Source organism: Loa loa (assembly GCF_000183805.2).
Source record: "Loa loa unplaced genomic scaffold supercont3.514, whole genome shotgun sequence".
Lineage (NCBI taxonomy): Eukaryota > Metazoa > Nematoda > Chromadorea > Rhabditida > Onchocercidae > Loa > Loa loa.
This window is the reverse complement of record NW_018108694.1, coordinates 6,087-21,770: the sequence shown is the minus strand read 5'-3', so window position 1 is coordinate 21,770 and position 15,684 is coordinate 6,087. Positions and strand designations below refer to the sequence as shown.

Here is a 15,684-nt window from a genome sequence, read left to right as displayed (position 1 = left end):
AATAATAATAATAATAATAGTAGTAGTAATAATAATAATAATAGTAATAATAATATAATGATAATAATAAAGTAACAATGATAATACCTGCTTTTTTTAATCAGATATTGTTATTCTAATTTTAAGTGAATAATCAAATGGCAAATCATAAATACCACTTCGCATATCGAACAACGAATTCTGTTCCAGGAAAAAAAAAAGGAAACTGTTGTAACGTGAATCAGAGCAATCTATAGGGAAGTAAAATGAAAAAAAAAGGCATCATTGGTAACATTTTGGGAATTCAGCACAATTTTTTTTATAAGGCATGCCAGAAATCAGAATACATTCCAGTTTTGCTTTTCCTTTCATAAAATCATATGTAACATTTCAAATTTTCACTCCTTTAACGGTAGGCCGCGTTTTGCATCATCCGTCATATCAGAACCTGAAATTTAATAACTTTCTGGTATTTTTCAAATTTATTGAAAAGAGAAGTAACCTTCAATTGTAAAGGATTTATGTAATGCTTTTCATATTACTACTGTGTGAAATAGTTTAGCATAATAATAATAAAATGCTAATAATCATGCTGTTGAGGTCTAGCCAGCAGATTCAGTACCAGTTAAATTATGATTTGTTCATTTTCCTACTGCACTGATTCCCTGTATTGTAAGATAACTAGCAAAAATGTCACAGCAAATAATTTGGTCAAGATATTCCCAGGACCAAATTAGAAAGAAAATTGGGATCGGTCATCCTGAACAAAATTTGAGCAGGATATTGGGACAAAAAAATTAAACAGTGGTAGAAAATAGGCAAGTAATTTCACGACCGGAAAGCGTTAGGCAAAATTAAGTGAAAATTAACATCTTAATATGGGGTTATTTATGACGATTACCTTCAGTCCCTATACTATCCAAATCATCATGTGGACTATTATTCCGTAAGTGAACACGTCTACCACTCAACAACGTATCACGAACTGGACGTCGCTGTCCACGCAAATTGTTGTTATCACGAGCCAGCGTATCATTTGCCGCATTTAAATCATCGATCATTCGTTGTAGATTCCGTGCTTTTGTTTGTTCTCGAATCAGTTCTTCCTCCATTTCATCAAGTCGTCGCCGAATTTGCCTCACTCGAGTTTTTTCCCTTTCTGCCTGTAGAAAAGAAAATGATAATTCCTTCGGGAAAGTAAAAACAACATACAGAATCGAGATCAAAAAAAAGAAACTGATCATAAACCTGTTCCTTATTTTGCTCTGTATTTCGGCGTTCATCCTCCAGCTGTAATATGGCATCAGCCAAACGCTTCTCAATACGTCGATACTAAAAGAAAAATGTCTAAATCGGATGAATGAATAATATAAAATCATATTCAGAGGAATGCATAGTTAGAAGGGAGGAAGCGAAAAAGGATGAATTCCAATATTCCAATAAAGAATTCCAATAGCAGGGAGGAATTCCAATTTTTCTTAAGAGTAAGAAAAAAACGCACCTTAAAATAGACAAATTGTGAACAGTGCTAAAGCAGAATAAGTATGTATTACCTTCCAGACCCCTCAGTGAAATCCATGAAAATTATTAAGCCATTAAATGCAATAAGTTTTTTGTTAGCAAATTTATACTATACATTCGCATGATGGGCTTTCCGAAAGATGTCCATAATGCTAGCCATCAAACCATTAAATTCACTTGCTGAATGCAGTGGGAAGACTAACGATTTCATGGCATACCCGCGTACGTAATATTCTTTGTTGATTTGGCACCTTCCTTACATAAAAAATTCATACAAAAGTTTTTACAGCCATCTGTTTTATAAATCGAAATAAACTAAACAAACAACTATTAGAATGATATACTAACTTGTCGGGTAGCATTAGCACGCTCTTGGCTTTCCGCATTATACTGCTCTTCCAAGTACTGTATCTTTGCTTCAAGCGCAGCTATTTGAGCCCTGGAACGAGTTTGTGCCGATGTTTCCAATTCGGATACTTTATTCTTCAGCTCACGATTTACACGCTCCATTGCTTGCTTTTCGGTTTCCAATTTTTGCGTTGTAGAACGTTCGACCGACAATTCCGTAGTTAGCTGTTCAACCTTCAAAAAGAAAAAGGCGGTAATAAGTTCTCGAGAAAAAGAATTGACCTAAAAATCTCATCATAATGCAGAAATATTAAAGGACGTGTAGGATAACGGATAACATTAAAAGTGATAGTAGCATGTATAGCTGGTGAGCACTAAGAGTAATACTATCGAGCAAACTTCTCGAAACTATTTCGACCAACAGATACTATTTTAATATGATTAAACTACGAAACAAATTGGTACTGAAGAAATAAGTTTCAGCAACAGATGTGTTTGAGCAGTATTCATGCCATCAGGTCAAAATTTACTGATTCATAAATACCTTGCATGTTTTCAAGTAACGCCTTCCATTTCCTTTTTTACAACTACCATCAAATAAAAAGAGGAACAAAAAGAAATGTTACTAAAATTTCCGTCTTCCTTACCTGCATTTGCGCCTTACGCTGTTTATCAAGCGCTAGCTCGGTAAGACTTTGCTCCTCCTCCACTTCTTCTTCTAAAGCAGCAACTCTTGCCTCGAGTCTTCGACGTTCATCGACATTCATGCCACCACCTCGGTTCCTTGCATCTTCCAACTCATCCTTTTCCGCCTCCAACTGCCTTTTTTGACTCATCAAACTTTCATTAGCTTCCACTAGTCGAGCATTTTCAGCATCAAGTGTACGTAATCTGTAAATTACTTCAAGGCTGGAAAGGAAACTCCAAAGACGATTAAAAAAAAGAGAAAGTAGTTAAGATATGAGAGACAGAACCATCAGTAACTGCAGCCAGCCCATAATAGAAAAAAAACAAAGCACAAAAACAAGGAGCAAAATGACGGTTTAATGTTTTATATCGTGAACGTCTTTTGAGAGGAAATGAGGAAATGTACAGTCGGAGCACGACCAGGTAATGCATAACGGGGAATAAAAGGAGAGGCAGTAAACAAAGAAGCTTACTTTCGTTCCATTTCACGCAAAGAATTTGCAAGCTCCTCTTTCGATTGCTTAACTTCTTCATTGTCATGCTGCATATCTTTGATAATCTGTTGGTATTTTTTAAACTGTCGACTGTAATCATCTTTCAGTCTATTGGCAAGTTCTAATTGCTGCTCCATTTCTATCAACTGTGATTCAATCTTCTTCCTGTTAGAAATGGCACCGGTCTAAAAATGAGTCTATAGTATTCGAAAAAAATACCCGCAATTTATTTTCCTTTGAAGTGTAAAAGTTAAAGTTTGTGAAAAAACAAATCTTACGCGTGAACGACGCTCATTTTCAAGCTCATTTTCGAGTTCTCGGATTTGCTTCAGCAATGAACGACGCTTTTCTTCACTTTCCTGCTCTTTTGCTGCCAGCATCCTTTCCTGCTCACTTTTCAAAGCCTACAATACAATTATTACAACTATTAAAATTTTAATTGGACACACTTTTTAAAACAGTGCTTTCATTTAAGTGCAACTAATTGAAGTGGAAAATCGCCAAAAGGACGACAAAACAGGTACAGTTTGATAATGCACAAACAAGAACCTGAAGGTTGACATCCAGTCGAAGTCGAGCATCTTCCGCTATTTGAACAGCATCTTCTAACTCTTCGATTTGTGCTCGTTGTTCCTGCAACTCTGCTTCCAGTTGACGTTTTGCTTTCTCCAATTCATGCACATTTTTTCCCACGTCATCCTTTGAGGATACCTGCAGAAATTATCTATAAAGGAAGCTCAGAAACAAACAAAAAAACTATTCAAAACGAACCATCCAGAATTATACAGCATTGCACAAGCAATTCTCAATTTCTATATCCACATTATTGCTACCAGTTTTTTTCCACTTTTCTACTATCTAAAATGATGAGCCTTTTTTAATTTCCGCTTCCTTCTTTTTATTTAAAACTAACTGATTCATCAAGCTCCATTTGTAGCATGCGTTTTACACGTTCCGATTCTTCTAACTGAGAGCGTAAGCCTTCAAGGTCGTTGTTAAGTGATAAAATGCGCGTCTCACGATCACGAGACTCCTGTGCAAGTGCATCGCGTTCATTTACAACCTGCAGATAATAGTTCTGGAATTAATTTTTTACGCACTTACGCCAGTTAGCAAATTTTTTGACACATAATTTCAACTTTGCATAATTTTCATCTGTCTAATTTAAACCATTATCGAATCGACTCCAGCAACATCAGTGTACAGTGACTTCATAATCTTAGTTCGATTATCTGCAAAAATTTATCACTTTTTGAAGATTCGCTCTTTCTTCTGCCAACTGTTGATCAAATCTTCGCTGTTTCTTTTCGAGATCACGCGAATACGTCCTCACATTGTTAAGCTCAATATTGGCATCTTCTACCTGAAATGTGAACAAAATGTAACAGAAAAAATGTAAATCCTGCAAAGAAACGGTGTTTTTACGTGTTATTCAATGAAAGCGGCCTTAATGTAAAGAGATACCTCTTGCTGCAATTTCCGTTTGGATCGTTCAAAACGTTCACGTGCTACCTCCATTTCCGCCAATGTCTTCTGAGTTATTTCGAGATCTCGTTGAGCTTTCTTCTTCATTTCCTCCATCTGCTGCAGAACGCCCTCATCTGCTTTCTTTTTCGCACTTGCCAATGCCACTCGTACACTATCAAGTTGCTTAAAAAATATTGCTTCTTTAGTTACTAAACTGAATAAACTAATAAAATGATCACTAAACAAACACATGCAAATAAGCAGATATAGATACATGCAGAATCCGAATCATAAAATTCTAATTTAGTAGGAAAAATCCCCTACCCCTTCTAATTCCTTTCGTCTAAGTTCCACTTCTTCGCGCATTTCAAGTGATTCCGACAAATCATCTTCCAGCTCTCGTACTCTTGTTTGCATCGCAAGTTTACTTCTGGTTTCTCCCTGCAACTGATCTTGTGTGTCTGCTAACTGCCGTTCAAGAAGTGTTATTTTTCGTTGTAACGCAGAAACGGTCTGTTCATCTTCTTCTTTTTGTTTCACTACGGAATCCAGTTCAGTTTGTGCTTTTGCAAGATGTTGGGTAAGTGCCGATTTTGCTGAATCGAGCTCTGCCATTCGTGCATTTAACTCCATACATGCCATTTCTGCTTGTTTACGTTTTTTATCCGCTTCAGCTTTTGCTGCTTGTACCGCGGCCAATTCAGCTGCTAAAGTTGCCTTTTCGATATCCACTGAATTTTTGGTCTTTTCAACTTGAGAACGTAATCGCTTTTGTTGTTCAACCTGGAAAATGAAACCCCATGAAGAAATATGCTTATCGATTAAATTCACTATTTCGTACTAATAGCAAGACTTTCTTCGGACATAAACAATCGCTATCTCCTGTAGAAGTTCAAGATGTGTGCCTTTTCAAATAATCGATTGTTAGTTGATCTATCAATGTTTTAAAGCTTCTTATTATATCTAGTGGAAGCGAAAACATGGATAAATAAAGTAGGCAGACAATTTCAAAATGGGTATGAACTAACCTGTTCGTCCAATTCTTCGATCTGCTTTTGATATTTTTGCTTCAATTCTTCTGCTTTGGCATCATTAACGGAATTAGCTGACTCAAGAGCGCGCTACAACAAAAGAACTAGTAAAATTATTACTACTCTACAACCCTTGCAATTCCACTGTTCTACAATTATTATCCTTGCTACTCTACAACAGAAATGGAATTAGACACAGTAAATTCCAAGGAAGTAACCACTCCAAAATTTTAAGGGGACAAATCAAATGTGAATGTGCTATTTCTTGTTTTGTGACTGAAGTCAAATTCACTTCTCCTCTTTGACTGTAAGGAAAAAAGAAACTGGTACGACCAGAACATAGAAAATACCTTCAGTTCTTTTAGCTCTTCGTCCTTCTTCTTTTGTATTTCAAGTGATATGGCCGTTTTATCGGCTGCTTCCAGATATTCTGTTCTCAGTGTTTCCAAATCATCATTGAGATCACGACGAATTTTCTCAGCCTTTTCACGGAGCACTTTTTCATTGTCAAGATCTTCTTTCAACTCCTCTAGTGCTGATTCCAACTCGCGAATCTGCTTTTGCAAAACTATATTGTTAGCGCTGTCTTCATCTGACCTATAAACTTTCCAAACGTTGCTTTCAGAAATGATGTTGAGAAAATCATCGCCTTTCATTACTCGCACATAGTATCCGTATTGCTCTCGATCTTTTGGAAATATTAAAGTCTTGCGGGAAAATTCAGCAGTGAATAAATTTTTTAAAATAAAATACATTTTCAAAATCAAATTTAAAAAATAAAAACTTTGTCAAAAGTGATGTCAATTCTTCTTCGCGTTTACTGAGCAAAGAATTCAACTCTTCGAGTTTGTTTCGTTTCTCTTCAAGCAATTCTTTTTGCTCTTCCATTTCTATTTCCAGCTTTCGTTTGAGACGTTCAACCTCTCCTCTTATCTTAAAAGAATTCGTTTAGATAAGTCTGAATATCATTCTCATATTATGTCTAAATAAACTTGAAAACAAAGAAGTCCACAAGTTTGCCTGTTTTTCTTTCTTTAATTCTTGTTCCTGCTCCAGTAATTGCATCTCAACCCGTGAACGCTGTTTTCCAACATGCTTGGCCTTTTCTTCCTCTTCTAACAGATGATTCGATAGCTGCGCTGCTCGTTCTTCTATATTTTTCTTTTCTTTAAGTAGCTGGAAAAACAAATAGTTGTGACCCTACCGTAGAACACGATGTAAACATAAACTCTGATGGGGTACAATTAACATTTTTTATGAAAAGACTGTAAGAATAAATAATTTTAAAGATAACTTTAGCTGTCACATCATTTTCATGGAGGGTATATTCAAAAGAGATTAAAGACCTTATTATGAAATTCATTTCTTTATTTGATCTAATTCATAGCTTTTATTCGATTTGTTGGTCAGTTGTCAGTAACTGTCGTCGGAAATCACGTTTGGAAACTTCCACTTCAGTTTTGGCACATATACAATGGACAAACCTTTTCGTAGGAATCAGCTAGCTCGGCATGCTTCTCTTCCAATTTTTTCCATCGCTGATCCACGTTTAATTTATCAAGCATAAGTTTCTGTCGTGCTTGCTCTTCTTCCTCAAGCTGTTCTTCTAAATCCCGAACAGTTTCCTAAAGAGATGCAAATCAATGTGCTGAAATTACATTTCAGCATTTGGGATAATTATATGTACGCAGTGCAAAACGGACCTGTAATTTCTTCTTCTCTTCCGTTAATTTTTCTACTTGCTCCTCGCCTTCATCTAGTTTGGAATTCAGTTCAGTCAGCATATCCTCTAATTCTGCTTTTTTTGATGACAATCTTTCACGCATTTCTTCGACTTCTGCCCGTTCTTCGCTTTCCTGAAATATTTTCAATTCAACAACTGATATTTTGAGATTCTGACTTAATATTTTTGCTGCAAACACAGGTCGCATATGAATTTTAATAATAAATCCAGTTATTTTATTCTTTTCAGTTATTCCAATAAGTACTCACTTGCTGTAGCTGTTCTTGAAGAACGTTCCTCTCTTCGCTTAGTTGTTTGAGACGTTTCTCAATATCACCATATTCGGTTTCTTTCTTGCTGAGTTTATCTTTCACTATTTTTAGCTCCTCATCTTTGAGAGCAATGGCAGCCTCTTGGTTCGTAACTTGCAAGAGTGGTTTGACCTGGAATACTGACTATTGCTGTCATCAAATTTCAGGGAATGGAGTATTGCTAAATGCGGCGTTTAAGACAAGAACGACAATAACAATCAATTACTGAACTATGTCGATGATCAGCTAGAAGATCCGGAATCAACACAAAGACGCTAATAAACTAAGAAAACTAACAATAAAATAAATATTAACCTTAGTGAACAGTCGCCACCATTGCCAATTCCGCAATTTAAGCCATGCCAAACCATTCCTTTGTAATACCCGTATTGCATTCGATTGCTGCATACGCTTCTGGTATAAACGTCTCGCAAGGAAAGCACGGCACTGCGCTTGAAATGATACAATCAGACCAGTAAGTTTCAGATCACGTTCCTCCTCTAAATGTGCCAAGACACCAGTTCGGAAGAATATTTTTGACTGACCGATACGATACAAATTGTTTTCCATTTCCAAAGCATCAATCATTTTCCTACGAAAATTTGCATATCACATGAAAATTTTGGTATCAGAACATTCCAACTATACAAAAAACTGATATGATATAACAACTGAATCACCGAAACTAAATAACCATCAAAAAAAAAAGAAAGGAAACCAATAAATATTCCGAAATTCATTTAACTGTTCATCACGACAGATATGGAAGCTCTTTTGTTTTAAAAATCCATATTTCCGTCCATAATCCGTAACATTTTTCTTTTTTTTAAACCGAGTTAAATGAATCAATCAAGTGAATTAACATTCAACGATTGAAGAATTGGCAACCAACCATGATTTTACATCCTGACGACGACCAATTATATTAGAAGAATAATGCTTGACCAAAAGTGTCATGTATGGTGATCCTTCCATATTTTTATAAAAAATAGTCTGAGAAGTATGCATATTTCATACTTTGGATGGTTCGTTATTAGATCAGCCTCCCATCAAGTATCAAATAAAAATCTAAATCTATGATACCTCACGGCTTCTTTGCCATCCATAAATCCTTTCGGTATAACATTTGGTGTAAGTATTTCATAACGATGCCGGAATTCCTGGAAGGGTACGCGATTTGGGAAACCTTGCCGGCAGATACGTATGCCTTCTAAGACACCATTACAGCGTAGTTGTTCCAAAACCAGTAGTGATGATATTTTGCCTGTCTTAAACGTTAAGATTAAATACATGAATGATGCAGTGTTTACAGCTAGTGAGCATACACAGATAACTCTATTTCAAAGTTTCAATTCAAATGACTGCTAGAAAAAAAAATGAAATATGCTTAAAGAAGGCTCAAGTAATGTCAATACTACAATACCCTTCATAATCATATGAAATTTGATGATATCCTTATAAATGATAACTAACTTTCTTCTCATGATTCGGTATGATGCATCGCACAAAATGAGGATTCGTATTACGCAACGTGGTCATCAAACGGGTTAATTGCTCTTTATGCATTTGACTCACAGTACGGAACATTCCCTTCTTGGTTCGTACACCAAACGCTGTCTCGCTATACTCCGAGGCACATATGCCCGCAAATTCAGCTTAAAAAACGCAATTAGTGAGAAAATAAATACCAAGATATGCAGTCTAAAGAATTCGTTGGCCAACAAAAAAAAATTCGTTTGGCTCTGGAGTAAAATACACAATCAACTTACCGTCTTTCCAAATGCTTACAACGAATGGATCGGATGAATTCTGGAACAAAGCTACTACATTCTCATTGAGAGGATCCATATTCTTCATAAGCCATTGATCAGCAGAGTAATCTACTCGACCAGCATAATGTATTACGGCAAAATCAGACTTTGCACGCATTTCCGGAATAACGAATTTTGGATGTTTTGAATGATTGACAAGCAATTTCTCGACCAATGATTTATCAGTTGCCTTTGGAAATAAACACTGTTCATCTAGAAGGGCCAGAATACCCATCGGCTAAAACGTTGTGAAGAGTTATTTCAAATATGACATGAAAATTAAGCTGAACTTAATACTGAACGCAAATGTAGAATGGATATTTAAAAAATACTTATAGTATACTAGTAATAGTAATAAGAAAGCAAATTAAACCACACAAGGAATTGTTCGGATCAAAAAAAGTTTTACAAGAATTACTTTTTCAATGAGATCAATAGTAGGCTGCAGGTCAAGGCCAAAATCGATAAATTTCCAATCAATGCCTTCACGTTGATATTCTTCTTGCTCAAGGATGAACATTGTGTTGTTGAATAATTGCTGCAGCTTTTCGTTTGTATAATTGATGCACAACTGTTCAAATGAATTCAGTTCGAAAATTTCAAATCTGAAAATTTCTATATTGTGTAGAACATAGCATCGAGCAACAATAATTCAAATCATAATTAAAGTCTAAGTGCATCAAGATTAACTATAAAACCATATATGGTCATCATTGTAGAAGCAGCAGGTACTGTAATACATACATATTTAGCAAACATAGATTATCGTGAATTACAAGAAAATAATCAACAGAACATACCCAGCGATATCTAATATACCTATAAATGAAGCACCCTGTCGACGAGTTCGATCTAGGGACTTGTTTAAACGACCAACCAGCCATCGGAACATTTTTTCATAACATGCCTATAAAAGTAATTATGAATAATAATTTTGACTTTACAATTTTACAAGATTTCACAATCCTGAAGAGCAAGCCAGATCACTGATTAGACTAAACAAAAATCATCATAGTCAAAAGTTTGAATAGTAGAACAAAGTGGGACGCCTTAATCAAAAGCACCACATGTTTCGTGATGGAAATTCATGAGATCTATATCGGTATTTTATCGGAAGAAGCATTACATTAAAGGACATGATAAATCTGATAAAGTAATACTTCCCAATTCAATATTCAATGCAACACGAACCTTGCTTATAGCTTCCACGGCAAATTCCGCTTGCTCCTTATTTTGTGCTTTGTGCACAAATTCTCGACCAACTTTTATGCGAGGACGGAGAAATGCTTTTGTGAAATCAACTAAAGGCAAACCCAATAAATGGCACAATTTTTGCGACACTGAAAATAAAAACGATGCTATTTCATGCAGTTTTAACCAGAAAAAAGCAATCCTCAGATAAAAAAAAAACTGTCCCGATGAACTTTTTTATGTTCTAACCTCGATCATCCGGTAGAATAGCTTGATCCGATTTCTTTTCCTGGAAGAACTCCATATTCCCAAAAAGTAGTACGGAAGATACCAGTCGAAGAACGGCTGGAATAAATTTTTATGAACAAACATTTCCAGAAATTCAAAAAATTTTCCAACATGGTTCAGTTCTGCGTACTTCTACAAGACAGACTGAACAACGATCACGACAGTACATTAGCTGAACCTTTCCCAAAAGCAATCTTACATGTAATTTCTTCCTCTTGAAAACCCATAATTTTCATGGAGCGAACAGTATTATGAAATTCATTGGCATCATCAACATTAGGTAAATTTATATAACCATTATTTAGGAAACGATATTTGTCAACATCCTCCAGAAGAAAATTCCCTGAAATTTATGATCACTTAACATAAGCATAATTTTACAAAACATTACAACTGCGAGCTGAATTCAAATTTAAAAAAAAATTGCGATTGGTGAATTCCAACGGAAAAATACCTTTTTCAGCTGCAGAAGTACCACGTAGAAACTGATAAAAAATATGGAATGATCGTTCATCTGCTGCTTGACGTAACGTACGGGACTTTTCAAGTAAATAAAACTCAATATTTGCGCCGGAAATATATCCAGACATGTCAAAATTAATTCTGATAAATTTACCCTGAAAAATTGGTTGTACAGGTCTTGTTTTCGCCATTAAAGTTTTGTTTCATATGCCATTTTACGGTTAAAAGCAAAAAATTACTCGTTTTCTACTTACCACATCAAAAAAATAATACAGAAGCAATAACAGCTAAGTCAAGTCAAAGCACAGCGCAACATGTATTCTAGAAAATAAGTTGCGGAAGACAATGTGGTATTGACGGGTTAAAGGTAGACGGCCTAAAGTATTGATTACCTGATCAGCAAAGAAATTTTTAAAAGCTGAGGCTCGGTAGTATGCGACGTCAAGTGGTGTCATCGTTCTGAATTATTCAACAATGCAGATAATCTACCCCTTTTTCTAATCATGGTGGTTCAGGATTTTTATTCGAGAGAAAAAGAAAAAAGAAGGAAAGAAAAATATGAAACTTACGAATCTCGACGAATTGTCATTCTTAACGGTTTTACTATTACCAAATGCTTCAAGAATTGGGTTAGCTTGCAGCAATTGATGTTCCAATTCACCCTGAAAAATAACTTTCCAAATGTTTCGTTTATGCCAAGTAGTAAGTGATTTCTATTGCATTTTATGCTATGAAGAGCACATGTTACAAGCGTGCTTACGATACTGTCCGAAAAATTCCTTGTCAAATGATTTATATACAATAACTTTTTCATTAGTGTTAGGAAGCGATAATGTTTGTGCTAGTTTTGACTCTAAAAGGTAAAATTTCAGCACAATAAGGTTTGAAAAGCTCTGGAAAGTTATCACAGAGAATGGCCGTTGACAAATTCTGGGGACACTGTTATGAAGGAAGCAAGGAATTTTCGGAGTTAGTGGACTAACCATGCATTTTACTTCAAGGCTGTCAGCACCATGCTCTTATTGATAAATCTAACACGCAAATACACGAACACTGATAGTGACACTACTTTAAGAAGGGTTTTGAGCCTTCTTTTTATTATGTTTACGAAGTACCGTGATATTTACAAATCATCGTACTAATTTCTCGACAAGTTTTTTTTAAAATTACTTCTCGTTCTCAAATCTATAAACTGTTACATCACGTATGACCTGCTACATCGAACACTATTAACTACACCCATTGGTAAAAGTTTATCATAAACAGTAGCAAGTGATTCCTATTATTACACAACATTATGTAAAATATTCAATAAGAAATCGACGAATAATTTTAAAAAATGAAAACCAACACAAAAAACAAGTAATTGGAATGGTGCGTTAGTAAGCACTAATTATTATTTGAAAAAAAGGTAAACCGAACGATGAGAATGAAAATAAAGTACAATAACAGTGAAAGTGAAAAAAAATGAAGGAAAATTAAAACAATAAGACTAAGTTAAAATAATACGAGAAAATAAAGAAAAACTATGCATCCAAAATATTATGAACAATAAAACACGGTATTCTTCTAAAAACAAATATACGAAGACGGATGACATGTGACATTGACAGGCAGAAATTCACAGACAGAAAATTAGCAACATGTATATGTATAAGCATATTAAGTGCTGCGATAAACTTACGATAACATTTTCCAAATCCTGCTTTTGCTGTAATGAGAAAGAAAGAGTTTTTTCTTCATGCTTTGTCAAATTTAGGTTAAATTTCGAAAACGCCTCGATATATGCAATCAAACTGGATAAATTAACTGCCAACAATAAACTAGACAGACGTACTTCGAAAATCTTTATTATGAAACCTTGACCAGTCACTCGGTGCAGCATATCTTCCAAGAAGTAATGCCACTGAATACCGGGTAAAGCTATATATCTACGAATGACATCTACCGAATGTCGGGTGAATCAAATGAAGCCCATTAAGATAATCGTCAAATTATTTCATTCTATTCGCTCACTGACAGGTTTCTAAATTATCATAAAGTAATAAAATGAAACCTTTGACGGGGAATTACTTTTGCCCTGCCTTGTTGCACCAGCTACATAAGCCAAATATTGGATAACTTTTTTTGTATTTTCCGTCTTACCTGCACCAGATTCACCACTGAAAAAAAAAAGAAAAAAACACTTGTAGCGGAATACGAACTTATTGTTAAGAAACAGGGAAAAGGAACCGATCAAAATTTCAGTAACTGCACATCTTCAAAGGCAAAATGAATTTCTTGTGGAATAAAAAACTTACGTGCAGAGAATAGACTGGTCTTCCCGTTCTGAAAAAAATAGAATTACAACAATAATAATTCAAATTTTCGCCGGACATCGTCTAATTTCATTCTTTTCTTAATGACTAAAAGCGATATTGATACGATAGTTTTATATTTGTCGGTTAGAAATTTTGCAATTGGTCAGTGATATGGCTTACAACTGATCAGATTTATGTAATTCAAGATTTTACAGATTATAATCAATTTACAAATCCCCGGACTTACATGAACTATAAAACCAGTGGGACACCAATTTTAAATCTAAACTAATAGCTTCCTTTGAGATAAATTATTAAATACAAAGTCTTTTGCCAACATTCTTGATATTGATGACACAAACAGCAACAACAACAGATTTGATTATGTTGCTGGAGATGAATGATCACTGATAAGCGACATGCCTCTCGATATTTTCTTTCGTGAATAACTTTCGTGAACAAATGATAAGATTATAGATGACCTTGAAGCATTGACCGATAAGCAGTATCTGCGATCGCAAATATATGGGGTGGCATTTCATGACGCTTCTTTCCTTTAAATGCCTCGATTAATGTTTCAGAATAGATTGGCAGCTTCTTGTACGGATTAACGACCACGCAAAATAAGCCGGAATAGGTCTAAAACGTAAAAAAATGTCGCATTTGACATCTAATTTGTCGCCAGAGTAGGAAAATACTCCCTTATACCATAAGCATTATAACCTGAGTATTCTGCAAAATGCATTTTTTACGCTGCGGCTTAACTGGACGACGAGTATGACCAAGCGCCATTCACCCAAATAAAACAAATAACGCTTCCATGCATTTTAATCACTTAAATTAAACTTAAGTTGGCCAGGCAGTTAGGGTTTTTGGATTCTCTCTCTCACATAGTAAGAATTTTACACACAAGAGATATAAATTTACATAAATAAGGGATGAGAAGTAGCGTTCTCGAAGATTGTGTAGAACGGAAGCTTCATTCAGACATGTTAATTCAGCCATATCTTCTACTTTATCAAATTTCGGTGGATTCATTTTCTGCAGATCATCTTTGCTCAATGTTAATCGCTAAAAAGAAAAGGAATATTTTATAATGAAGTTCAAATTTAGCATCATACACAAATACGAACGAGATAAACAGAATAACATTCATATGGAAAGCGTATAAACAAGACAAAACATCTAAAAGTTTGTAAGGACAAAACTTGAGCTCTCGCACTTTAAAACACCGCTATTACTGATCAAATACATGTCATACTAATTACTTGATTACCGTTAAATCAATAATGATGCCGTGATTAGGTAAATAATATATATAATGCGTATATTGCCAGTAAATTAACCTTTCCATTATCAACAAGTTCAACGACGGCATCATCCCCACGATCTTCTTTGATACTTCCACTGACAAAACCTTCCGTTTCGTGTGGAACCCATACCAGCCTTTTCTTTGCCCATTCTGCTTGAAGTGCTGGATCAGCTACAATACCCTTTTGCACCTGAATGATCAATTTCGTTTATTTCTACGGTCTTCGTAATAATCCTTAACACGTAACCAAACAAAATGTATTCATAACGACCCGGAAATACGATCAACGTGATACCAATCAACAGTAATCAGAAATTGAAATTGGAAAAAGCAATATTTAGAAACTTTCGTTATATTATCTTGTTTACAAATTTATTCCGAAAATTCATGCCAGGCTGTTTAATCTTTAATCAATTCCGTTTAAAATCCACGTTAAGTACGTCATGAGTGTATACTCGGATGAACCGGAAAATGAAACATACAAATGATTACTTTTCTTCTCTCTTATTTCTCCACACAGTTTTCTTCCTTTTTCATATTTCATTCCTTTTTTTAATCTATATTTCTGTACATTTTTTACACACTGCTCATGATCCTGTCCATATAATTTAGACTAATGGTTCCCAATCAGTAATTCGTCAACCACTGGTGGTCCACAAGCACTAAAATCCGGACCGCGAAGGTTGTTAAAAATTATGTTTCTTTCTTTTTTTTTTACATTGTAATGTTACTTCAAGCTTACTAATACACTAAATATTT

The 15,684-nt window shown here is 35.0% G+C and overlaps 1 protein-coding gene across 1 annotated transcript in view; it reads right to left on the bottom strand.

Annotated features, from left to right (window-relative positions):
- Positions 1-162: 162 nt before the first annotated feature.
- Positions 163-15,684, bottom strand: part of LOAG_07143 (hypothetical protein) — a 16,059-nt gene continuing 537 nt past the window's right edge. Inside the window, exons 2-36 of the mRNA XM_020447351.1 lie at positions 14,541-15,115; positions 14,096-14,252; positions 13,614-13,641; positions 13,370-13,475; positions 12,998-13,024; positions 11,883-11,975; positions 11,306-11,468; positions 11,051-11,194; positions 10,813-10,908; positions 10,564-10,712; positions 10,173-10,279; positions 9,791-9,977; positions 9,331-9,610; positions 9,035-9,216; positions 8,645-8,829; positions 7,877-8,153; positions 7,520-7,693; positions 7,231-7,383; positions 7,012-7,152; positions 6,548-6,703; positions 6,312-6,460; positions 5,878-6,124; positions 5,525-5,617; positions 4,821-5,279; positions 4,494-4,679; positions 4,279-4,392; positions 3,943-4,092; positions 3,579-3,740; positions 3,308-3,433; positions 3,009-3,214; positions 2,496-2,739; positions 1,849-2,082; positions 1,228-1,311; positions 881-1,142; positions 163-427 (exon numbers count right to left, since the gene is read on the bottom strand). Of these exons, the coding sequence (XP_020302409.1) occupies positions 378-427; positions 881-1,142; positions 1,228-1,311; positions 1,849-2,082; positions 2,496-2,739; positions 3,009-3,214; positions 3,308-3,433; positions 3,579-3,740; positions 3,943-4,092; positions 4,279-4,392; positions 4,494-4,679; positions 4,821-5,279; positions 5,525-5,617; positions 5,878-6,124; positions 6,312-6,460; positions 6,548-6,703; positions 7,012-7,152; positions 7,231-7,383; positions 7,520-7,693; positions 7,877-8,153; positions 8,645-8,829; positions 9,035-9,216; positions 9,331-9,610; positions 9,791-9,977; positions 10,173-10,279; positions 10,564-10,712; positions 10,813-10,908; positions 11,051-11,194; positions 11,306-11,468; positions 11,883-11,975; positions 12,998-13,024; positions 13,370-13,475; positions 13,614-13,641; positions 14,096-14,252; positions 14,541-14,651 (5,682 nt within the window). The 5' untranslated portion in view covers positions 14,652-15,115 and the 3' untranslated portion in view covers positions 163-377. The remainder of the gene's footprint in view (positions 428-880; positions 1,143-1,227; positions 1,312-1,848; positions 2,083-2,495; positions 2,740-3,008; positions 3,215-3,307; positions 3,434-3,578; positions 3,741-3,942; positions 4,093-4,278; positions 4,393-4,493; positions 4,680-4,820; positions 5,280-5,524; positions 5,618-5,877; positions 6,125-6,311; positions 6,461-6,547; positions 6,704-7,011; positions 7,153-7,230; positions 7,384-7,519; positions 7,694-7,876; positions 8,154-8,644; positions 8,830-9,034; positions 9,217-9,330; positions 9,611-9,790; positions 9,978-10,172; positions 10,280-10,563; positions 10,713-10,812; positions 10,909-11,050; positions 11,195-11,305; positions 11,469-11,882; positions 11,976-12,997; positions 13,025-13,369; positions 13,476-13,613; positions 13,642-14,095; positions 14,253-14,540; positions 15,116-15,684) is intronic.